This window comes from Muscardinus avellanarius (assembly GCF_963383645.1).
Source record: "Muscardinus avellanarius genome assembly, chromosome: 3".
NCBI classification, from domain to species: domain Eukaryota; kingdom Metazoa; phylum Chordata; class Mammalia; order Rodentia; family Gliridae; genus Muscardinus; species Muscardinus avellanarius.
The window spans coordinates 7,589,484-7,614,659 of record NC_137788.1 but is presented as its reverse complement, the minus strand read 5'-3'; the positions used below and the strand labels follow the sequence as shown (position 1 = coordinate 7,614,659).

General features: G+C 47.5%; 1 protein-coding gene across 1 annotated transcript in view; it reads right to left on the bottom strand.

The window, feature by feature from the left end:
• The window catches only part of UBE4B (ubiquitination factor E4B), a gene marked incomplete at both ends in the record, with an annotated part of 123,793 nt that extends 103,636 nt beyond the window's left edge, over positions 1-20,157 (bottom strand). The window contains 3 exons of the mRNA XM_080691277.1: positions 19,359-19,419; positions 19,539-19,673; positions 19,976-20,157. Coding sequence (XP_080547403.1) covers positions 19,359-19,419; positions 19,539-19,673; positions 19,976-20,157 — 378 coding nt within the window. The remainder of the gene's footprint in view (positions 1-19,358; positions 19,420-19,538; positions 19,674-19,975) is intronic.
• Between the last annotated feature and the right edge of the window lie 5,019 nt (positions 20,158-25,176).

The window sequence follows — 25,176 nt, the reverse complement described above, 5'->3', positions numbered from 1 at the left end:
TACAAGCATGTGCCACCATGCCTGGCTTTTTTTTTTTTTTTAACTGTGTGTGTGTGTGTGTGTGTGTGTGTGTGTGTGTGTGTGTGTTGTTTCTGGGGATTGAACTGAGGGGCATTCTACCTTTGAGCTATACCTCCATATCTATTTTATTTCTTATTTCAAAAGAGGGTATCACTATGTTGATGACAGTCTCACTATTTTTGAGGCTGTTCTCGAACCTGTAATCCTCATGTCCCAACCACCCCAGTACTGGAATTACAGTGGTGCACCACCATACCCAGCAGTAGACTATCTACTCTCCAATGTCAGATAAGGATTAAATTTTTTAATTATAAGGAGTTTTATAAACTGCAGCAAACATTACTAACATCAATGCTTTCTGCATCTACTCAATAATAGGACATTAAGTACGCCTAACTGCATTCTGCCAGCTGAGGGAAGCTACAAATGAATCAATGCACAGGCTTGCTGATTACCAAAAGCACTTTCTTAAAAGTAAGGACACTTGCCGGGGCGTGGCGGTGCACACTTGTAATCCCCATACTCAGGAAAGAGAGACAGGAGGATCGTGCAGTTTTGAAGCCAGCCTCAGGTGGCTCTGGATTGGAGCCTGCCGTGAGGCAAGGCCACTACTGAGGCCTTTGAGGCAGGGATCGGAGCCTGCCGAGGGGTTAGTCCGGTGCCAGGGTCAGAGAGGCTGGGATCGGAGCCTGCCTTGAGGCAAGGCCAGTGCTGGGGCCTCCGAGGCCAGAATCGGAGCCAGCCGAGGGTTTAGGCCGGTGCGGGTGCCAGCGAGTCCAGAATCGGGGCCTCTCATGAGACAAGGCCGGTGCTGGAGCCAGCAAGGTTGGGATCAGAATCATCCGGGTGGCCAGGCCACTACTGGGGCCATCAAGAGTGGGATCGGAACTTGCAATGCGGCATGCCCAGAGAAATATCACAGAATATAAAAACCAGATGCTTCCCCTAATTAACAAAAACTAGGAGGAAAGAGGTAAAAGGAAGAGGTCGAGTTATAGAAAGGGCCCTATAGCGAAGCAATTAAGGTGACCAATCAGAGGAGATGAGATGGGGGAAGGATGGAACCTCTTTAAAACTCAGGAGGTACGTAAACAAATGTATCAAAGATAATCACCAATCAAGCATGGGATGAGGGGGAGAATGGGATGGGGATTAGATGAGGGCTAATTGGATGATGTGTGCTTGTATATCCTCTCAAGTCTTGTATTCCAATGTGATGTATGATTACAATGCGCCAATAAAAATATATATATAAAAAAAAGACCGGCTCTGTTTCCAAATGTAAAAAAATATAAAATAGGCCTGGGAGTATAGCTCGGAGGTAGAAGGGTTCCAGTACCACCAAATAAATAAATAAATAAATAAATAAATAAATAAATAAATAAATAAATGTAAGGACACTTAAAATATTACTTCAAGCCTAGGGTGGTGACTTACACTTGTAATCTCAGTACTTGAGAGGCTGAAACAGAAGGATCACAGGTTCCCGGCCAATCTCAACTACTCAGGCCCTCTGCAACTTCGTGAGACTGTTTCAAAATAAATAATAAAAAATGCCAAGGCCAGGCGTGGTGGCGCACGCTTGTAATTCCTGCACTTGGAAGGCTGAGACAGGAGGATCGCACAGGTTCGAAGCCAGCCTCAGCTACTTAGGCTCTCAGCAACTTAGTGAGACCCTGTTTCCAAATAAAATAGAAAATTGGTCTGGGAGTATAGCCCAGCGGTAGAAAGCCTCTGGGTTCCACCCCTAGTACCACAAAAAAAAAAAAAAAAAAAAAAAAAAATGCCAGGCGTGGTGGCGCATGCTTGTAATCCCAGCATTCAGGAGGCTGAGACAGGAGGATCGTTGTTCACGGACAGCCTGTTATTTAAGTGAGGCCCTTTGAAACTCAGTGAGACCTTATTTCAGAAATAAAGAATCCCCAAACCCGCAAAAAAAAAAAAAAAAAAAAAAAAAAAAAAAAAAAAAAAGAATAAGAAATAGGGTTGGGGTGTAGCTCGGTGGCAGAATGTCCCTGGGTTTCATCCCTAGTACCACAAAATAAATAAATAAATAGATAGATAGATAGATAGATAGATAGGGCTGGAGTGTAACTTGGAGGTAGAATGCCCCAGAGTTCCATCCCCAGTATAATATATATATTAGAGTATAATACTAAAGTTTTCTTCCTGGGTCTTCATCAACTTTTAATATTAGAGAAAATTTTGGTTTGGGAGAGCTTTTTGGTACTGGAGATTGATTCAAGGGCCATTCTACCTCCAAACTACACTCCCAGCCCTGATTCTTTTACTTTTATTTTGAAACAGAGTCTCTGGTAATTGCTAAACCGCCTTCAAAGGCGCCATTCTCCTGTCTAGCCTCCCAACTACTGGGATTATAGGCCTGCATCACCACGCCCAGCTAATAAGGTTTCTTTCATCAATTGTTTACCTTAGAATAACTAAAACAACTTAATGTGGCACCAGAAAAAAAAAAACTACAAGAATTGGGAGTTACAACACAACACACTGTCCTGTTCTCCTCATTAACGCATTTGACAAGTATCGGTCCTGAGTGGCTCTGGCCAAGCCCTGTGTAAGAGTTGAAGGGAGCCCAGTGAACGGGTATGGCTGAGCCCCAAGTTCCCACAGGAGATGCACCAAGAGAGCCCAGTGCCTGTGAGTGGGATGAGAAAAATGCAATTTTAACAACACAGCTTTCAATCGGGTGTGGTAGCACACTTAGTAATCCCTGTACCTGGAGGCTGAAACTGGAGGATCACAGTTTTGAGGACAGCCTCAGCAAGTAGTGAACTCATAACCATAGTGAGATCTTGTTTCAAAATAAGAATAGGGCTGGGAGTATAACTCGAAGGTAGAATGCCCCTGAGTTCAATCCCTAGAACCACACACACACACACACACACACACACACACACACACACAGGCCAGGTGTGGTGGTGCACACTGAGACAGAAGGATTGCAGTTCGCAGACAGTCTCAGTACTTAGGTCCTTTGCAACTCAGTGAGAACCTGTTTCAAAATAATAAAAAATAGGGCTGGAGGTGTCGCTAGGAGGTAGAATACTGATGGGTTCCGTTCTTAGGACCGCAAAAAAGAAACAAACAAAAATACATACATACACACAAAAAATAATAACAGGGTTTTCCAGCTTCTCCTCCTGCCTCTTGGCCGCACAGCCTGTGTCTCTGCCTGATAATCATATCTCAAAGCATTTCAGATCACAAAGCACGCACCAATATCACAAATTTCAGTTTTTCCTCAATGGCTGTGTGTGTGTGTGTGTGTGTGTGTGTGTGTGTGTAGAAACTGGGGGTGGAACCCAGAGCATTCTATCTCTGAGCTACACCCCAACCCTGTTTTTAATTTTTATTTTGAAACAGGGTCTCACTAAATAGCTGAGGCTGGCCGTGAACCTGCGATCCTCCTGTCTCAATGGTCCTACTTCTATAATCAATTTCAAAAGAATGACTTAGTGTTTGCTCATTGGAAGAAATAAATAAAGTATTAATCTTTACCATAGGCTTCCAAATGCCCAAATCCGGATCACTTTTAAGGACTAACTCAAATCCTGGTCCCAGCCCAACCACTTCATCAACAGCGCACCTTCCCGAAGTATCTACTCAGAACAGGAATTCCAGCTGTTTTGTTGTTTTTTGGTTTTTTGGTTTTTTGATGGTACTGGGGTTCCTGGAAGCCCTTCTACCGCCAGGCTATACTCCAAGACCTATTTTTTTTTTTTTTTTTTTTTTTGGTGGTACTGGAGGTGGAACCCAGAGGCTTTCTACCTTCGGGCTACACTCCCAGACCTATTTTTTATTTTATTTGGAAACAGGGTCTCACTAAGTTGCTGAGAGCCTCACTAAGTAGCTGAGGCTGGCTTTGAACCCGTGCGATCCTCCTGTCTCAGCCTCCCAAGCGCGGGGAAGACAAGCGTGCGCCACCACGCCCGGCGAGGAACTCCAGCTGTTTGCTCCCATACCCGCAGCCTGAGCCAGCAGAGAGGTACTTATCTCTAAGATGGTTAGCTCTGCCTGGGACCACTCTGCACGGAGCACACTCACATCCATTCATTCGTGGGCCTGGTAGCTCAAGCTTGTACTTGAGAGGCTGGGACTGGAGGAACCCAGGTTCAAGGACAGCCTCTGCAAGTAATGAAACGCTCATCAACCTAGAGGACATCCTTTTTCAAAATAAAAATAAACTGGGTATGGTGATATACCCTTACAATCCCATTACTTGGAAGGCTGAGACAGGAAGATCCCAAGTTTGAAGTCGGCCTCAGCTACTTAGGCCTATTTCAAAATAAAAAATAGAGCCAGGCGTGGTGGCGCACGCTTGTAATCCCCGTGCTTGGGAGGCTGAGACAGGAGGATCGCACAGGTGCGAAGCCAGCCTCAGCTATGTAGTGAGGCTCTCAGCAACTCAGTGAGACCCTGTTTCCAAATAAAGTATAAAATAGAGCCAGGCGTGGTGGCGCACACTTGTAATCCCTGCGCTTGGAGGCTGAGACAGGAGGATCGCGCAGGTTCGAAGCCAGCCTCAGCTGGTTTAGGAGACCCTGTTTCCAAATAAAATATAAAATAGGACTGGGAGTGTAGCCCGGAGGTAGAAGGCCTCTGGGTTCCATCCCCAGTAACACACACACACACACACACACACACAAAGTATAAAATAGGTCTGGGAGTATAGCCTGGAGGTAGAAAAGACCCTGGGTTCCACCCCCAATACCACCAAAAAAATAAAATAAAATAAAATTTTAAAAAATAAAATAGGACTGGGATGTAGCTTGGAGGTAGAATGCCCCTGGGTTCAATTCATTCACACACACACACACACACACACTCTTAATAATATTCATATCTTTTATCACTAACATATTTGTCATTCAGAGTTTGGGGGGCTTGGGGGGATAGTAGGGATATTAAACACAGGGACATTCTATCTTTAAGCTATACCCCCAATCCTATTTTATTTTCTATTTAGAAACAGGGTCTCATTAAGGTGCAGAGGGCCTCGCTAAATTGCTGAGGCTGTCCTCAAACCTGAGATCCTCCTGTCTCAGCCTTACAAGTATTGGGATTACAAGTGTGCACCACCACACCCAGCTTATTTCTAATTTTGGAACAGAGTCTCACTAAATTGCTGAGGGCCTCATTAAGTTGCTGAGGCTGTCTTTGAACTTGTGATCCTCCAGTCTCAGCCTCCAAAATACTAGCATTACAATTGTGCCCTACCACACCCAGTTCTTGGAGCTTTGTATTTTAAAAGCTTTAAAAATGCCAGGAGTAGCTGGCGTGGTACTCGTAATCCCAGCGCTCAGGAGGCTGAGACCGGAGGATCGCGGTTCCCGGACAGCCTCAGCTACTTAGGCCCTCTGCAACTCAGTGAGACCCGGTTTCAAAATAAAGAATAAAAAATAGGGCAGGGGGTGTAGCTCAAGAGGTTGAATTCCCCTGGGTTCCATCCCCAGGCCCGCAAAATAAATAAATAAATAAATAAAATGCCAGAAGTGGTGGTCCACGCCTGTGGTCCCAATACTTGGGAGGCTGAGACAGGAGGATCACAGGTTTGAAGTCTCACTTTGCAACTTAGCAAGACCATTTCCAAATAAAAAATAAACCCCGCGTGGTGGTGCTTGTTCGTAACGCCACGGTTCACAGCCAGCCTCCGCTACTGAGGGAAGCCCTTTGCAACTCAGTGAGACCCCGTTTCAAAGTGAAGAACAGAGCCGGGCGTGGTGGCGCACGCTTGTACCGCCAGCATTTGGGGAGCTGACACAGGAGGATCATGGGGCCAGCCTCAACTACTTAAAGAGGCTTTTTGCAACTCAGTGAGCCCGTTCCAAAATAAAAAAACAAAGAAATCGGGCTGGCGGTGCACTCAGAGGTAAAATGCCCCAGCATCACCTAAAAAAAAAAAAAAAAAAAACACTTTAAAAATTAAAATACAGGCAACTTTCCCCCAGATTATGACTCAAAACTTACAGAAGACATTCTTTTTTTGTTTGTTTGTTTGTTTGTTGCAGTACTGGGGATAGAATAATTTTTTTATTCTTTATCTTGAAACAGGGTCTCACTGAGATGCCAGGGCCCTCACTAAGTAGTAGCTGAGGCTGTTCACAAACGTTCCTGTCTCGGCCTCCCAAATGCTAGGATTACAAGCATGCCCGGCTACGGGCTATCCATGACATTCTTTAGACCCAAAACACCATGCTAGCATAATCTGCAAATCTGTCTCTAAGCCTCTTTCCTACTCTGAAGAAAAGGAAAGAAACAGAGTAAATGCTAACTATTTATTAAATAAAGGTCTTATAGCTGGGCGTGGTGGCACAAGCCAGTAATCCCAGCACCTGGGAGGCTGAGGAGATAGAGGATCACAAGTTGGAGGCCAGCCTCAGCAAGTGAGACTCTCATCAACCTAGGGAGACCCTGTACCAAAATAAAATAGGGCTGGCGGGGTAGCTTGGAGGCAGAATGCCCCTGAATTCAATCTCCAGCACCACCACCAAAAAAGAAAGAAAGAAAGAAAGAAAGAAAGAAAGAAAGAAAGAAAGAAAGAAAGATAGATAGATTAGTAGCTATAATAAGGAAAGATAAAACATAAACTGATGTTTTCACCAAGTATTTTCTTTGTTCTGAAACCCATGGCTTCCACCATCTCCATCTCCCTCTTCACCTGTTCAGCAATGTAACCTGTACCTCATGGTCAAAGATTCCCACAATCAGGTCTTGGTCCTCCTCTAAGTAACTGTGTTGCCAACAGACAGCAGACACTCCCCACCCATCATAACACTTTCCTTCCCAGATGCCGGCAGCCTGGCTCTCCATGGCCTCCTCCCTCAGTGGCTGGTCCTTATCAGTGTCCTTTTAGGCTTTTCTTATATCTAGACCACAAAATGCTGGAGTGGGTCAAGGCTCAGTTCTGTCATCTTTTTTCTATTTATGCTCCATTCCTAGGTAATCTGTTCACTCTTCTGATTTTAAATATACTGACTTCCTAGCCAAGTCTCTGCAACTTAGTGAGACCTCGCTTCAAAAAGAATAAGACCTAGCCTGACAGGGCGGCGCAAGCTTGCAATCCCAGCACTTAGGAGGCTGAGACAGGAGGATCACACAGGCTCGAAGCCAGCCTCAGCTACGCGGTGAGGCTCTCAGCAACTTAGTGAGACCCTGTTTCCAAACAAAGTATAAAGTAAGTCTGGGAGTACAGCCCGGAGGTAGAAAAGCCCCTGGGTTCCACCCCCAATACCACACACACAAAATAATAAGAATAAGACCTATTTTTTTTTTTCTTTTTGTGATACTGGGGATGGAACCAGGGGACATTCTACCTCTGAGATGCACACCCAGCCCTATTTTTTTTTTTATTATTCTTTATTTTGAAACAGGGTCTCGCTGAGTTGCAAAGGGCCTCATTAAGTAGCTGAAGCCGAGTCAGGAGGATTGTGGATCCCAGTCAGCCTCAGCTACTCAGTGAGGCCCTCTGCAACTCAGTGAGGCCCTGTTTCAAAATAAAGAATAAAAAATAGGGCTGGGGGTAAGGCTCAGAGCTAGAATGCCCCCTGGGTTCTATCCCTAGTACTGAAAAAAATTAATTAATTAATTAAAATAGAGAATAGAAAATAGGGCTGGGGATGTAGCTCAGAGCTAGAATGTCCCTGGGTTCCATCCCCAGTCTCACAAACAATAAAGTAATAAATTAATTAAAATAGGGCTAGAGGTGTAGCTCAGAGGTATAATGCCTCTAGCCTAAATCCTCAGCACCACAGAAAGGAAGGAAGGAGAGAGAAAAAGAGAGTGAAAGGGAGGCTGGCTGGCTTTTCTTTTCTGTTTTTTGTACTGGGGATGACTCCAGAGGCATTCTACCTGCAAGTTACACCCTAGGCCCAATTTTATTTATTTATTTATTTAGAGTCTTGCTACGTTGCTGAGAGCCTCACTAAACTGCCAAGACTGGCTTTGAGCCTGTGATCCTCCTATCTCAGCCTCCCAAGGGATGGGATTACACATTTGTTATGCCACCACACCCAGCTGCTCCTATCTTGTTAAGCTATTATTATTCTGGATCTTTCTGCTGGGGCAGCCAAATCAACATCAAATGTATAGAATTCGGGCCCTGGAGGTTGTCAACCTAGATAGAATTCAAATATGTAACACTAGCTTAGGTGTCAACGTTGGCACAGAAGGCTGGTGGCCCTCACTAGGTCACAAAAACACATTTGGTACAGCCTATGGCGTCTTAGGAAACAGGCCACGTGCGATAGTCCTAGGGAGACGTTGAGCAACACAGAATTTGGGCACTTAACTGGCTTCCTACGACCACGGATGTTCAAGCATCAACTTTTAGCATAAGGCGGAGTCAAGCCACAGCCTGCCAATCCACAGGCAGAGATAAAGGCCGGAGAAACTGTGTGCTGGCATAATCTTGTAATCCCAGTACCTGGGAGACTGAGATAAGGAAGATCGCAGGTTCCAAATCAGCCTCAGCAATTTAGAGAGATTCTCAGCAACCTAGGGAGACCCTTTTTCAAAATTAAAGAACTGAGGGTATAGGCTCAGAGGCAGAATGTCCTAGGTTCAATTCCTAGTGCTAACAAAACGAGCAATAGAGATCCATCTAAGAATGTCTGCGGGTACCAGGGCGTGGTGGTGCAGGCTTGTAATCTCAACATTTGGGAGGCGGAGACAGGAGGAGAGATGGGTTTGCAGACAGCCTAAGCTCCTTAGAGAGGACCTCTGCAACTCAGTGAGGCCCTGTTTCAAAATAAAGAATAAAAAATAGGGCTGGGGGTGTAGCCCGGAGGTAGAATGCCACTGTGTTCCATCCCCAGGACTGCAAACTAAAAAATAATTAAAAAAAGAATGTCCGCAGTGTACCTTTGCTCAGAGCTGGGTCATCTGGGCCTGAGTTGAAAAGGCCAGCTCTTTTAGTAGTGAGCAAGGGCAAGCTGGAGAAACTGCTTGGTCTCAGGAAGGGGATACTCTCCAATGCCAGCTTCAGACCAGCCCAGAGGAAGAGAGAGGAAAAACTAGCCGGCGGCTACCGCGGCCAGGGCCAAGGGTATGCCTCCGAGAGGCCAGAACCAGGGCTGCCAGCAGGGCTACATTGGGAACCCACACCACCACAAGATCAGGAAGCCCTGACACTCAGCCTGGCCAGAGTGACAAGGGCCACGGCCCGGGAAGGGCAGCACTCCCCGCTCTCCACTCTTCCAGGCAGGAGCATGTCTTCCCACTGCCCCGTCCTATCCCACAGGGGGACAGCACAGGGGCGGCAGCTGGCTGCCGTTTTCATCTAAAGGACCCTGAGCTGTGGCGGCATGGGGTTCCTGAGGGGCTGCCTCCCTGAGGAAGGTGCAGTGTGCTTGAGATTTGAGAAGTAAGGGCTAGAAGGAAAAAGAGCACGCTACACTCCGTGTTCAACAAGTAACTGGCAGCTGAACATCACTGTCTCAGCCGTCCCAACAGGTAGCTGTGTCGAGACAACTTGGATTCCGGCAGGTGAGAACTTCCAAGCCGTACCAGGAAAGAGGAGCCTGGTCCCTCATCTCTTCTCCTCTCTCTGGCTAACTGCAGAAACACAGAGACCGAAGGATGGAAGCTGTACGTTGAGGAAACTGGTGCTAGACAGTGGCTGGGCACCTTGCGGGCAGAGCCACCATCCGGCCCCAGCCCCGGCCCCAGCCTCCAGCCCAGACTTCTGTTCAGAAAGGAATAAACATCTGTCTGGCCTGAGCAGCTATTTTACTCAACCCAATAATAACTTGACTTGTCCAGCCACCCTCGGGTCCACTCCACGCCACCTCCAAGTCATCACCCACAGCCATCTGACCACCTTGCGTCTACTCTGGCCTTCCTCATCATGAACGCTGACAGGTGGCCCGCAACATCTCTCCCTGGTGGGGCTTCTGCAGTGGCCCGGCCTCCCTCTGCATTCGCTCTTCTTCGTGATGTATTTGCTTAAGCAGCCAGAATGGGGTGTGTGTGTGCGGTACCGGGGATGGAACCCAGGGGCATTCTAATCTCCAAGCGACACCCCCAGCCCTGTTTTTTAATTCTTATTTTATTTATTTATTTATTTATTTATTTATTTATTTATTTATTTATTTATTTTGGTGGTACTGGGGTTCCTGGAAACCCTTCTACCTCCGAGCCACACTCCCAGACCTATTTTTATATTTTTTTTATTTGGAAACAGGGTCTCTTAAGGGAGGCTGGCTTCAAACCTGAATGATCCTCCTGTCTCCGCCTCCCAAACTTGTATGCCACCACGCCCAGCTTAATTCTTATTTTGAAACAGGGTCTCATTGAGTTGCAAAGAGCCTCACTAAGTAGCTGAGGCTGTCCGAGAACTGGGCTCCTCCTGTCTCAACCTTCCAAATGCAGGGATTACAAACCTGTGGATTCCTTTAAAACTTAAATCCAAATCCTCACACGGTTTAAGAGCCCTCCATTTGGTTCTGTTTTGTGTTGCTGCTGTTGTGTGTATGGGACTGGGGATAGACCCAGGGGCATTTTATTTACCGCTTACCTACACCCCCAGCCCTACTTTATTATTTTATTTGAAACAAGTTGCTGAGGCAGGCCAGGAACCGGTAACCCTCCTGTCTCAGCCTCCCAAGTCCTGAGATGACAAGTGTGCAGCCACCAGGACCAGCCTCCTCTGTGTAGTTCTCTGGTGTCGCCTTGTGATCTAAAACAGTACCGGGCATATACTGTATTTCATCACATATAAAAGAGCACAGATTGTAAGCTGCACCATTATTTTTTGTTACCACTGAGGGAAAGAAAATAAAACTGCCGACTAAAACACAATCAAATGGCTACACCGACCGGCCCAGAGCTGCCATGGGCTACACCAGGCTCTCTGCTTAACAACTTCTCTGAGTGATGCAGTGTCTGACCTTCAGCTGCAGTGCCTGGGTGTGACAGGCAACTCTCCTCCGTGTGTGACACGGCTTCCCGCACTGTGCTCTGTCTCTCTAAACCCCTCTGATGCACTTGGAGGTTACCTTGCAATAAAGCTCAGAGTCGTGGTCCATCCAACAAGTATTTTCTTTTTTTTTTTTTTTTTTGGTGGTACTGGGGATGGAATCCAGGGGCCTTCTACCTCCGGGCTACACTCCCAGACCTATTTTATATTTTATTTGGAAACAGGGTCTCTTAAGCCAGCTGAGGCTGGCTTCGAACCTGTGTGATCCTCCTGTCTCAGCCTCCCAAGCGCGGGGATTACAAGCGTGCGCCACCACGCCCGGCACCAATAAGTATTTTCTTTACTAATATTAAATTGATACCCCACTGTTGCTTCCACTGTCTCTGCATACAAGTATTATCTGCCTTCACTGTTAAATCAAAGTGTGCGTGTGGGCTCATTTTTCTTTTCTTTTTTTTGGTGTGTGGTTTTAGCAATTGAACCCAGGGGCATTCTACCTCTGAGCTGTACCCACAGCCCTTTTTAGTTTCTATTTATTTTATTTTTTATTTTAGTTTCTATTTATTTTATTTTTTATAATGGGGATGGGACCCAGGGGCATTCTACCTCCGAGCTGTACCCACAGCCCTTTTTAGTTTCTATTTATTTTATTTTAGTTTCTATTTATTTTATTTTTGATAATGGGGATGGGACCCAGGGGCATTCTACCTTTGAGCTGCTCCCCTAATCCCCCCTTTTTATTTTTATTTTGTGGTACTGGGGATGGAACCCAGGGACATTCTACATCTGAGCTGCACCCTCAGCCCTATTTCTTATTCTTTATTTTGAAACAGGGTCTCACTGAGTTGCAAAGGGCCTAAGTAGTAGCTGAGGCTGTCCGCGAACCGCGATCCTCCTGTCTCAGCCTCCCGAATGCTGGGATTACATGCATGAACCACCACGCCCAACTTAATCCCCACCCCTTTTAATGAAACAAAATTTCACTAGGTTGCTAAGAGCCTGGATAAATTGCTGAGGCTGGCCTCAAACCTGTAATCCTGTCTCAGATTCCCAAATACTGGGATTACACGTGTGTACCACCATGCTGGACTTAGATTTTCTTTCTTTCTTTTTTTTTTTTTTTTTTTTTTTGACAGAACTGGGGATTGAACCCAGGGGTATTCTACCTCCAAGCCACACCTCCAGCACTATTTTTTTTTTTTTTTTTAAACAGGGTCTCACCAAGTTGCAGAGGGCTCACCAAGTAGCTAAGGCTGGCTGGCCACAAACCTGCGATCCTCCTGTCTCAGCCTCCCAAGTACTGGAATTACAAATGTGTGCCACTACACCTGGCTTATGCTGAGGCTGGCCTCAAACCTGCCATCTTCTTGAATCAGTCTCAATCTTGTAATAGGGCCTACAGCCTTACAACACACCTGGCTCAAAAGTATGTCTTTTTAAAACACTTAAAAGGCAACCAAGTTTAACAGGTGTAGCTCTCCGCTGAAGGGGTGACATTATAAACAGGTATAACCAGGTTTGCACGTGAGCAGGAAATGACGGCTGCATCACGGCCCCACCTGATCAGCGATACTTACACCATCCCTCATAAGCCCAGGTGCCAAGACACTGGAATGGGAAGAAAAGGAGCGAGGTCTCCAAACTGAACCCAACAGATAAAACGCACTGGCGTTTGCTGACAGGAGGAACGGCTTCATGTGCCACCGTGCCCCTTGCACAGCCGGCCCCAGCGCCTGGCATCCTTGCTACTCCTGGCGCAGGTCAAGAATGCGCCCACCCCCGGGCCTGTGGTACTGGCTCTTCCCCCAGACAGCTAGCATTCCCTACATTATTTCCAAAGCCACCTCCTGGGCTGGGAGTACACCTCAGGGATAGACTACTTCCCTAGCGTGCTCCGAGACCTGCGATCAATCTCCAGCACCCCAAAAACTCAGTCACGCCCTGAACTGGGTGTCGTGGCGCACAGATGGTCCCAGTTACTTGGGAAGTTGTGGCTGGACGATCCTTGATCTCAGGGGTCTAGAGCATCCTGGGTAACACAGCAAGACTCCGTCACACACACACACACACACACACACACACACACACACACACACACATACACACACACACACACCACTGCTCTCCATCCCTGCAGGGCTACTTTATTTTCCTTCCCAGCACCTGTCACCAAATGACACCTGATGTGCGTTCACCACCCACCTCCACCTGCTGCAATGAAGTTCTACACAAGCAGGGGCCGTGTGACCAGGAGCGCGGGTAAAAGGTAAACACCACGAGAGAGCTGCTGCCACAGACATCCCACCAGACACAGGCCCAGGCCTTGAGAAACTGCGCCTGTGCGGCAGGGGCCTTCCCGCCTCCCCAGAGACCGGGCAACCTGATGCTCCAGCTTCAGCCCCAACAACTGGAAGACAGGGGTCCACTGGCCTTCCATATGCAACCCTCTTGCTCAGGTTCCTTCAGCTCTGGAGGTGGTTTAGTAAAGAGACTGAGAACTCTGGAATCAAACTGAATTAGAATCCAGGTTCCACCAGGTGTGCTGGTGCACGCTTGTAATCCCAGTACTTGGGATACTGAGACAGGAAGATCCTGGTTCGAGGACAGCCTCAGGAACTTAGTGAGGCCCTTTGCAACTCAGTGAGACCCTGTTTCAAAAAAAAAAGAATAGCCGGGTGTGGTGGCGCACGCTTGTAACCCCTCGCGCTTGGGAGGCTGAGACAGGAGGATCAGGCAGGTTCGAAGCCAGCCTCAGCTACTAAGTGAGGCTCTCAGCAACTTAGTGAGACCCTGTTTCAAATAAAATATAAAAATAGGTATGGGAATATAGCCCGGAGGTAGAGAGCATCTGGTTTCCACCCCTAGTACCACGAAAGAAAGAAAGAAAGAAAGAAAGAAAAGAAAGAAAGAAAGAAAGAAAGAAAGAAAGAAAGAAAGAAAGAAAGAAGGAAGGGGTGGATGTGTAGCCCGGAGATAGAATGCCCCTGGGTTTGATCCCCAGTACCACAAAAAATAAAACTGGCATGTGGGTGTAGTTCGGAGGTAAAATGCCCTCAGTGCTAACAAATTTTTAAAAAATGAGTTCAGTAAGAGGCCGAGGCACTGCCGGGCATGGTGGCGCACGCTTGTAATCCCCGCACTTGGGAGGTAGAGACAGGAGGGTCATACATGTTCGAAGCCAGCCTCAGCTACTTAGTGAGGCTCTCAGAAACTTAGTGAGACCCTGTCTCCAAATAAAATATTAAAAAAAGAGTCTGGGAGTGTAGCCCGGAGGTAGAAAAGGCCTTGCGGTCCACCCCAGTACCACCAAAAATAAAAAATAAAATAAAATAAATAAAAAATAAAGGCCAGAGACGTAGCTCAGTGATATACACAAAATCTCTGGAAGGTTTAAGTTTTATGGAGCCTGACGGCCTTGGAGATCTGGTTTGCTGCAGGTGCAGGCCAACTTCCTGGTCCAGTCCCACCATCTGGGGCTATCGCTTGTGCCCCAGTCTCATGGCCAGTTCCCAGGGCCCCGTCTCAGACAACTGCTCAGCATACGTGCCGTTTTTCCTCAAAGTGCTCAACAAGACACTGCCCCGCTAGACATCGGTTCTTTTTCTTAATATCCTAAACATACCTTCCTCCACAATCGCGGATGGCACTCTATAGTGATTTTAGATCCTAACTCCCCACTGCAAATTAATTATAATGTTCTTACGTGCCGGTGGAGTTAGCATTTGAGGCAGGGGAGGGGGCTGGACGGAGTGAGGGTCACCTCTAAAAAGACCTGCTCCCAGTGCTCACATCGAATGCAATTGTGAACGCTATCATGCAAAACACTGCACACAAAAAACGTGCCTATCAAATAGGGTGGGTCAATGTTAGAATATTTACAGAGAGGCTGTGGGGAATTTACGGCCTGTTGCTAAGCAGCAAAATGAACTCCAGGGGCTTTCAACTCAGGAGTACTGGGTTTGAATTCTAGCCTTGTCACTCCTTCTAAGCCAGTTCACTACAGACAAGTTTCTTAACCTAAATCTCAGATTCCTCACCTGGAAAATAAGCAAAATCACACCCGCTTGCCTGCTGTTTTATCGGAGATGATGACTGAGGCCTGCCTGGCACTGAGCCTGCTTCTAAGGCTATCAATGTCAATTCTTTCCACTTACAGAACACCCCTAAAAAAACCCAAGGTCACACGGTCTGCATTGGGAAGGAACACGTTAACACATACCTAAAACTCTGAGCACACCCTGGATCTCAGCCAGCCATCCCAGAGATGAAGTAGGTCACAGGGAAGACTCAGCCCCGCCAGGCACGGTGGCCAGGCCTAAAATCCCAGGTGGGGAGGCTGAGGCAGGAGAAGTGCAGGTTTGAGGCCAGGTTCAGTCACTTAGTCCGACACTGTTTCAAAATAAAAACTGACCCAGGTGTGGTGGCCAGGCTAGTAATTCCAGTAGTTGGGAGGCTGAGACAGGAAGATGGAGGTTTGCGGACAGCCTCACTACTTAATGAGGCCCTTTGCAAATCAGTGAGACCCTGTTTCAAAATAAGGAATAAAAATAGGGCTGGGGGTATAGCTTGGTGGTAGAATGGCCCTGGGTTCCATCCCTAATACCACAAAAATAAAATAAAATAAAATAGGCCGGGAGCCGGGCGTGGTGGCGCACGCTTGTCATCCCCGTGCTTGGGAGGCTGAGACAGGAGGATCACACAGGTTCGAAGCCAGCCTCGGCTATATTAAGAGACCCTGTTTCCAAATAAAATATAAAATAGGTCTGGAAGGGTAGCCCGGAGGTAGAACCCCCCTGGGCTCCATCCCCAGTACCACCAAAAACAAATAAATAATGGGCTGGGAGTGTGGCTTAGAGGAATATCCCCAAGTTCTATCTCTAGCATGGGGGGGCGGGGGCGGCGCCTGCTCGACTCAAAGTGAAGCATCCTGTTGGTATATGAAAACAACACGAGTAGGTTATAGAATGAAATTATGTAAGTAATGCCGCCTCGGAATGTAGGTTCTTGAAGAGGATGAACTTAGTCATGGGTGTGTGTGCTCTATGGTGCAATGAGGTCAGGGTAATGAACTACGTAAACAACCAACATCAATGATGTTGGAGAACCGTCCTTCCAGCCCCGCGCGGTGGGCACGCTGGTAACCCCCCGCACTCGGGAGGCTGAGACCGGAGGATCGCGGTTCGCGGACAGCCTCAGCTACTTAGTGACGCCCTCTGCAACTCAGCGAGACCCTGTTTCAAAATAAAGAACAAAAAATAGAGCCGGGCGTGGTGGCCTATGCTTGTAATCCCAGCATTCGGGAGGCTGAGATAGGAGGTTCGTGGTTCCCGGACAGCCTTAGCTCCTTAGTGAGCCCCCCCCCCTACTTAGTGGGACCTGGTTTCAAAATAATGAATAAAAAATTGGGGGGGGGGGTAGCTCGGAGGTCGAATGCCCCTAGGTTCCATCCCCAGACACGCAAAAATAAAAAATAAAATAAAACTGTTTACTTAAGAGTCCCCCCAAAAAAAACTAGATTTTAAAATAAAAACCTTCAGCCGGGCGTGGTGGCGCACTCTTGTAAACACAGCACTTGGGAGGCAGAGACAGGAGGATCGCGCAGAAGCCAGCCGCGCTGGCTTAAGAGACCCTGATTCCAAATAAAATATAAAATAGGTCTGGGAGTGTCGCCCGGAGGTAGAAGGGTTCTATCCCCAGTACCAACAAAAAATAATAAACAAATAAATAAATAAATAAATAAATAAATACCTTTAAAAAGGTTTTTCAAAAAAATATGTTCTAGATTCTACTGAGAATAAAACGACCAGTTATCTATTTGTGTTCAGACCAACTAATGTGTTGAAGATAACAGGAAATATAAATTTTCACTTTAATATTCCCTTGACCTTGAAAAAAGTTTCTTCTATTTCTTACAAAGGTTACATATGTTCTATATAGGGGGGAAAAAAAAGTTACACGCAAAAAGTTACACCTTATAAGAAAAAGTTACACTTTCCTGAAGGATTGGCTAAATAATGTTAAAAGATACATTTTCTATTACATAGTATCTTTAACTGGTCCCTATGCTGTGTTGGTTTTAAAATAATTTCTTACAGCCAGTTGTGGACCAAGCCTGTAGTCCCAGTACTGGAAGGCTAAAACAGGAAGATCAAAGGTTCCTGCCCAGCCTCAGCAAATTAGTGAGGCTTTGTTTCAAAATAAAAAATAAAATAGGGCTGAGGGTGAGCCAGGCATGGCGGCGCACTCTTGTAATCCCAGCATTTGGGAGGCTGAGACAGTAAGATCTCTGTTCCTGGCCAGCCTCACTACTTAGCCTCAGCAACTCAGTGAGACCCTGTTTCAAAATAAAAACTATAAAAGAGGGCTGGGGTGTAGCTCGGAGGTAGAATGACCCCAGGTTCCATCCCCAGTACCACAAAAAAAATAAATAAATAGGGCTGGGGGTGTAGCTCAGAGATAGAACCACCTGGGTTCAATCCCCTATACTATAGGGAGAAGAAAATGTATTGGTAAAAACTCAAATATGTAAAACCCTCTAAACCAGGGGCTAGGTAGAGATCACAATGAAAAAAAAGTAATTTCTAGGAGCAAAGTACTGGTGAAAAACAAACTCTACCTTAAGAGAAATTACCCATTCGGATAAATATTAGAGAAAGTGGGGGAACGGGGTTTTTGTTTGTGGATTTTTCTGTGTGTGTGTGTGTGTGGGGGTAATCCAAGATTGAACCCAGGGGCACTCTATCTCTGAGCAATGTCCTCAGCCCTACTTTATTATTTTGAAACAGGGTCTCACTACACTGGGGAGGGTCTCACTACACTGCTGGCCAAGAATGGCAAAGAACCCGTGATCCTCCTACCTTAGCCTCCCAAATACTGGAAATAGAGGCGTACACCACCAGGAAACCAAGTGCCTCTAAAGTGATCTACTGCTACTTCCTTGGGGAAAGAAACTACTCAATATCTTTCTAATTTAAGATTATATACCAGGCTGGGTGTGGTGGTGCACGCTTGTAATCCCAGCGCTTGGGAGGCTGAGACAGGAGGATCACACAGCTTCAAAGCCAGCCTCAGCTACTGAGTGAGGCTCTCGGCAACTTAGCGAGACCCTGTTTCTAAATAAACTATAAAAAATTAGATCCTGGAGTACATCTCGAAGGTAGAAAAGCCCCTGGGTTCCACCCTCAGTACCACAAAAAAAAAAAAAAAAAATTACATTCCAGATTTAAGGAAAACAAAATAAGCAATCCTGACTTCCAAACAACCTAAGTATTGCAAATAAACAAAATCATTCGCTTCCTTTCCTACCTGACCCTTAACCCACCACTGGCATGCTAGATCCCTGGAGAATTTTAGTGACTTAGTAAACACTGGCTACTCTGTAGCTAAAAGTAGCACATGGGAGTCCTACAGTAGAACCAACCTGATGGATGACTATTTTCATAATACTGCAGTGAAGTTTACATGAAGCAGTGGAAGAAATGAGGAGGCAGGTTAAAAAGAGGACTCAGCCAGCCGAAGTCCTGAAAAGGAAGCTAGCAATTTGTTTAAAAAAGGGGGGGGGGCAGGGAAAAGTCAGCAGAATCACAGGAAATTCCTTGTACCCTAATTGCCGCTGTTTTTTTTTTTTTTTTAAACGACAATCTTATTAACCGATCCTTAACAATACCAAGAAGGGGATCTGTACGGCCCCTTTCAGAAATGAGAACAGGGGAGGGTTTACAAAGTCATTTATTTCCATTCGCTTCCTCCTGAAGTCTTTGCTACAGCAAAACACAAGTTTGCCAAGAAAAAGAACATGGAAAAAGGTATAACAGAAAATACCAGAAGTCCTTAGTGGTCTGTTCAATTAATTACTAGAATTGAACCCGAATCCTCTAAACTGTGGAGATGATACATATTTTTGTTAACTATCAAGGAATTCGTCTGCGAGCCGCCTTCCAAACACAAAGGCATGTTTAATAAACTTAAACAAGAAATGGCCACACGTATTTGGGGTTTTAAACACACCCTTTAAAAACATACGCCCGCCGCACATTCTGATGCCATCCAAAATCGCTCTTGGAATCCCTGAAGGCACCCACACAATTGGCCATGATTTAACTCTTGCCCTTCTTTCTTGAATACCCTTAAGAAATGAATGAACACCTCGAGATGCTTTCCTCTTCTGCAGACCCTAAGAGAACGCTCGAAAAGAAGCAAGCGGAGTTCTGAATGAGAGAAGGCAAGAGAAAAAAACGCAAATAAAGCCGGAGACCCTTTCCGGGAGTCCTTTTATTCTTCATAAATGTCATCTCCGCCCCTTCCCCCAGCCCCCAAACCCGGCAGCACCGGTGCAGCATCATCCCTGCCCAAAGCTCCAAAGAGCGGCACGTTCACCCCTCGAGGTGTCCCCCGACCTCACCTCGTCGGCGCTCAGCTCCTCCATCGCTTTCCTCTTAATGGTGGACGGCAGGTCCTCTGTTCTCGAGGGCAGGGCGGGAGCGAGGAGCGGAGGAGGTGTCTATCCGGCGGTCTGGTCCCCCGAATGGGGGAGGTTTCAGAATTGCATAGTCAGAGGTTAAAGCAGAAGAACGCGGGGCACTGAACGGCCTGGCTCGGGCGCTCCGGCGGCCCCGGGGACTCGCACGGCCGCGAGCCGAGCAGCCGCGCCGGGCCGCCGAGGGCCGGCCACCCGCCGCGTCCCGGCCCCGAGGCGCGCGGCGCGGCCTCCGGCGCGCTGGGGGTCGTGGCGGCTCCTCGGGCGGACCGCGTCCCCTGCGACCCGGCCCCGGCGGCCGCCGCTCCACCGCAGGCGGGACGCCCGAGGCCCCGGCAGCGCCCAGCCCGGCGCCCGGAGCCCTCCCTCCACCGCGGCCGGACACGCCCCTGCTCCGCGCCGCGGCGGGCGGGGGGACGCGGTCCGCCGGGCGCTCGCGGGGAGCGCAAATCCTCCTACCCCTCCGCCCCGGCTCTTACCCCCTCGCCCCACCAAGTATTATTCATCAAAACAACGGGGCGGCCATCTTTGAAAGGGGTCACGTGACCGCCCCGGGGAGGCGGGGCTTCTGGCTCCGGGCCGCGGCAGCCAATGGGCGGCGGGCGTCCGGACGCCGATTTCCTCCGGCCGCGTCCTCGCCCCGCCCCGCCCCGCCCCTTCCCCCGCGGCCGCCCCGGGGGGGAGGGGCGGGAGCGGCGGGGCCGCGAGGGCGGGGCGTTGCCATGGCGACCGCGCCGGGGCGCCCGGGTGACTGCGGAGCCGCGACCGGGACCCCTGAAACCCACCGCCGCGGACCGGGGGGAAAGACGGGGGTCTCCTGCCGCGGAGCGCGCTGGTCTTACCGCACTGATGACCGCTCCCCGGCTGCGAAGCCTCTCGGTACCCGCCGGCCCTCCCCCGGTGAGGGCTGCAGTGGGAGAAAACTAACACGAGACCTGCGATGCCTTTTATTTTGCTTTTGCCTTTTAGAGAGACTATTGATCTTAACGCACTTAGCCTACTGGCAGAATTTAAAAGTGTCAGCGAGTGGGAGACCCGAATACCTGCGAGCTGTGAACAGCGCCGGCAAAGAAGATTCCTGCAAACCCAGCCTCAGTTGCACAAGGAAATAAGTATTTTGTGATATGCAATCCGGAGATGAGAGGTCAAAGTAACGGTACGCAGCCGGGCGCGGCGGCGCACGCTTGCAATCCCTGCGCTTGGGAGGCTGAGACGGGAGGACAGATTGGAAGCCAGCCTCAGCTCTTAGTGAGGCTCTCAGCAACTTAGACCCTGTCTCCAAATAAAGTATAAAATAGGTCTGGGAGTGTAGCCCGGAGGTAGAAAGCCCCTGGGTTCCACCCCCCAGTACCACCAAAAGAATAAAAAATACATAAACAAAGTAACGTAACAGTATAATGAAGTCCGGATTTGGCCACACAGAAAGAATATATTGTATTAGATGGTCTCTGAACTACAGTAGCCAAGGCTCCACTCCAGAATTAAAAGAGTTACAGTTTATTTGCAACATGCTTAAAATAGCCTGACTACTAGATGTGTTAGGAATTCAGGAGTAAAATTAAACCACTGCTGGGTTTACATGTTATCTGCTTTCCAGGAAAGGAATTCTGTGTAAGCCAGAACGTGGACCTTTGATGATGTTGATATTAATACGTTCTCATTTTATTTTTATTTTTTGTGGTACTGGGAATTGAACCCAGGCACATTCTGCCTTCGAGCTACACCCACATGTTATTTTTATTTTTACTTTTTTTTTTCTTTTTTTCTGTAGCACTGGGAATTGAACCCAGGGTGCATTCTACCTCCGAGCTACAGAACTATATACCTCCAGCCCTTTTTTTTATTCTTTATTTTGAAACAAGGTCTCACTAAGTCGCTGAGGCTGCTGTCTCACCCTCTCAAATGCTAGGATTGCAAGCGGGCGCCACTACACCCGGTTCTTATTTTTATTTTGACACAGAATCTTGCCAGGTCGCTGAGAGTCTAAGTTGCTGAGTCTGTCCTCGGACCTGCAATCCTCCTTTCTCAGCTGCCCAAGTACTGGGATTACAAACACCATACCTGTTCACTTTTCTTTTCTTTTCTTTCTTTCTTTCTTTCTTTCTTTCTTTCTTTCTTTCTTTCTTTCTTTCTTTAACTGGGGAAGGAACCCAGGGATATACTATCTCTAATCTACACCCCCAGCTGTATTTTTCATTCTTTAGTTTGAAACAGGGTCTCACTGAGTTGCACAGGACTTCGCTAAGTAGCTGAGGCTGTCTGCGAACCAGGATCCTCCTGTCTCAGCCTCTTAAATGCTGGGATTACAAGCGTGCGCCCCCACGCCAGGACTTTTCTTAGGTTGGGAGGAATCTCACTAAATTTCTGAGCCTTTTGAGATTGCGAACCTCCAGCCTCATCCTCAAGATCCTGGGATTACAGGTGTGCACTCAGTTCATTGATTCTTTTTTTAAAATGTCAGATGGAAGCCGGGCACGGTGGCGCACGCTTGTAATCCCAGCATTTGGGAGGCTGAGACCGGAGGATCGCAGTTCGCGGACAGCCTCAGCTACTTAGTGAGGCCCTCGGCAACTCAGTGAGACCCTGTTTCAAAATAAAGAATAAAAAATAGGGCAGGGGGAGTAGCTCGGAGGTCGAATGCTTCTGGGTTCCATCCCCAGACCCACAATAAATAAATAAATAAATAAATAAATAAATAAATATAAAAATGACAGCTGAGACAGGAGGATCATGCAGGTTCGAAGCCAGCTTCAGCTGGCTTAAGAGACCCTGTTTCCAAATAAAATATAAAAAATAGGTCTAGGAGTTAGGCCAGAGGTAGAAATCCCCTGGGTTCCATTCCCAGTACCCCCCCCCAAAAAAAATAGGGCAAGGAGTATAGCTTAGAGGTCTAATGCCCCTGGGTTCCATCCCCAGACCCACAATAAAGAAAGAAAAGAAAAGAAAAGGAAAGAAAGAAAGAAAGAAAGAAAGAAAGAATAAAATCAGCTGCGTAACACATTACTCTGCCGAGTGTGGTGGTGCATGCTTATAATCCCAGTACTTGGGAGACAGGAGGATCACAGGTTTGAAACCAGCCTTGACTATTTAGCAAGGTCCTCTGCAATTTAGCAAGACCCTATTTCCAAGCAAGAAATAAAAATCAGGCTGAGGGTTTAGCTCAGAGGTAGAAAGCCTCTGGGCTCAATCCCCAGTGCTACCAAAAAAAAAAAAGCAGACTGGCTTGGTGGCTAACACCTATAATCTCAGTACTTGGGAGGCTGAGTCAGGATAATAACAGGTTCAAGGCCAGAGAGCTGCTCAGCAATCAATCAAGATCCTGTTTCAAAGAAAAAAAATATTTATTTATTGTGGTACTAGGGATTGAACCACCTCTGAGCTACACCCCCAGCTTTTTTTTTTTTTTTAGAGGTCTTGCTGGGTTGCTGAGAGCCTTGCTAAGGATACCTTTGCAGGTCTGTGGTTCTTCTTTTCTGAGTCTCCCAAGTACTGGGATTAAAGGCGTGCTCCACTATGCCCGGCTAAAATCAAATTTAAAGGGTTGTGAGCCAGGCATGCTAAAACATGCCTGTAATCTCAGTCAGTACATGGAGGGTGAGACCGGAGCATTGCTGGTCTGAAGCCAGCCTCAGCAATTTAGCAAAGTCCTCAGCAACTTACTTCAAAGTAAAAAATAGGACTGGGAGCCTATCTCAGAGTTAAAATGTCCTGGGTTGAATTCCTGCTGCCAGGGTAGCAATTTAGTGAGGCTTTCAGAAACGTAGTGAGACCTTGTTTCCAAATAAAATAGGGCTTGGGGGTATAACTCAGAGGTAGAATTCCCCTGGGTTCAGTCTCCAGCACCAAAACAAAAACTGAAAATTAAGAGGGAAGCTGGGTGTGGTGTGGTGGTGCACCACCTTTGTAACCCCAGTACTTTGGAGGCTGAGACAGGATGATCACAGGTTCATGGCCAGCCTCCGCTACTCAGGGAGGCCCTCTACAGCTTAGACCCTATTTCAAAATAAAGAATATGCAAATAAAGAATATGCTGGGAGTGGTGGTGCATGCTTGTAATCCCAGTATTCAGGAGGATGGACAGGAGAATCCTGCGGTTCGCGGCCAGTCTCAGCTACTACTTAGGCCCTTTGCAACTCAGTGAAACCCTGTTTCAAAATAAAGAATAAGCCGGGCGTGGTGGCGCGCGCTTGTAATCCCTGCGCTTGGGAGGCAGAGACAGGAGGATCGCGTAGGTTCGAAGACAGCTGCGTGCACTGGCTTAAGAGACAAATTTAAAAAAAAAAAAATGTAAAAATAGTTCTGGGAGTGTAGCCCAGAGGTAGAAGGGCTTCCAGGAACCCCAGTACCACCAAAATAAATAAATAAATAGTAAAAAATAGGCCTGGGGGATGTAGCTCCGACATAGAGTGTCCCTGGGTTCCAGGCACAGTATCTTAGAAAAAGGAATGCAAATAGGGCTGGGGAGTCTGGCAGGGTGGCAACAGGTTTGTGATCCCAGCACTTGGGAGGCTGAGACAGGAGGATCGCAGTTTGTGGACAGCCTCAGCTACTTAGCGAGGCCTTTTGCAACTCAGTGAGACTCTGTTTCAAAATAAAGAATAAAATATAGGGCTGGGGTATAACTCAGAGATAGAATGCCCTTGGGTTCCATCCTTATGGGGAAAAAAAAAAAAAAAAAAAAAAAAAACAGGGCTGGGGGTGTATCTTGGAGGTAGAACATCCCTGAGTTCAATCCCCAGTACTGCAAAAAATAAAAATAAAATAAAATAGGGGTTTGGCTCAGAGATAGAATGCCCCTGGGTTCAATCCCCCAGCACCACCACCAAGAGAAAAAAAAACCAAATAACTGGCTTGAGCAACGGAGAAAATTTATTTATTTTCATGGACAAAGTCCAGGAGTAGATTTTCAGGTTAGGCTTGTTCCGAGGGCTCAGCTGCGGACCCAGACTCCTCTCCGGTCTGTCTGTGTGCTGCGGACTGCTCCTCCTCTGCCTGGGATCCCTCAGGGTGCTCATGACTCAGGACAGCCTCACTTCTGTCTGTGCCCAGGCCTTGAAAGACAGAGACGTCTTTTCCTGCTTTTCACGCATCCAGGCAGGACTGTGGGTGTCCTTGAGGCAGCTACTCAACCATAGCGTCCTGCCTGCCCTGGTGCAGTCCTGGCAGGACGAGCATTTATAAAGTTTCTTCCACGCTGCAAGTGATGGTGCATGCTCATAGTCCCAGCACTCGCGAGGCTGAGACGGAGGATCGCGGTTCGCGGACAGCCTCAGCTACTTACGGAGACCCTGTTTCAAAGTAAAGAATAAAAAATAGGACTGGGGGTGTAAGTCAGAGGTAGAATGCCCCTGGGTTCCATCCCCAGTACACACACACACACACACACACACACACACACACACACACACAGAAATAAAATGGTAAACGTAGCAATTTATGGGGGTTTATTTATTTATTTATTTATTTTATTGCAGTACTGGGGATGTGGGGATGAAACCCAGGGGCATTCTACCTCCGAGTTACACCCCAGCCGTATTTTTTTTTTTTCTTTTTCTTTTTTGCTATTTTGAAACAAGGTCTCACTAAGTTGCAAAGGGCCTATGTAGCTAAGGCTGTCCACAAACCGTGATCCTCCTGTCTCAGCCTCGGGAATGCTGGGATCACGAGTGCGCGCCACCACGCCCGGCATGGCTTATGCATTTTCCATGCGTGTTGGGGCTGGAAGCCCTGGGCATGCTGGCCA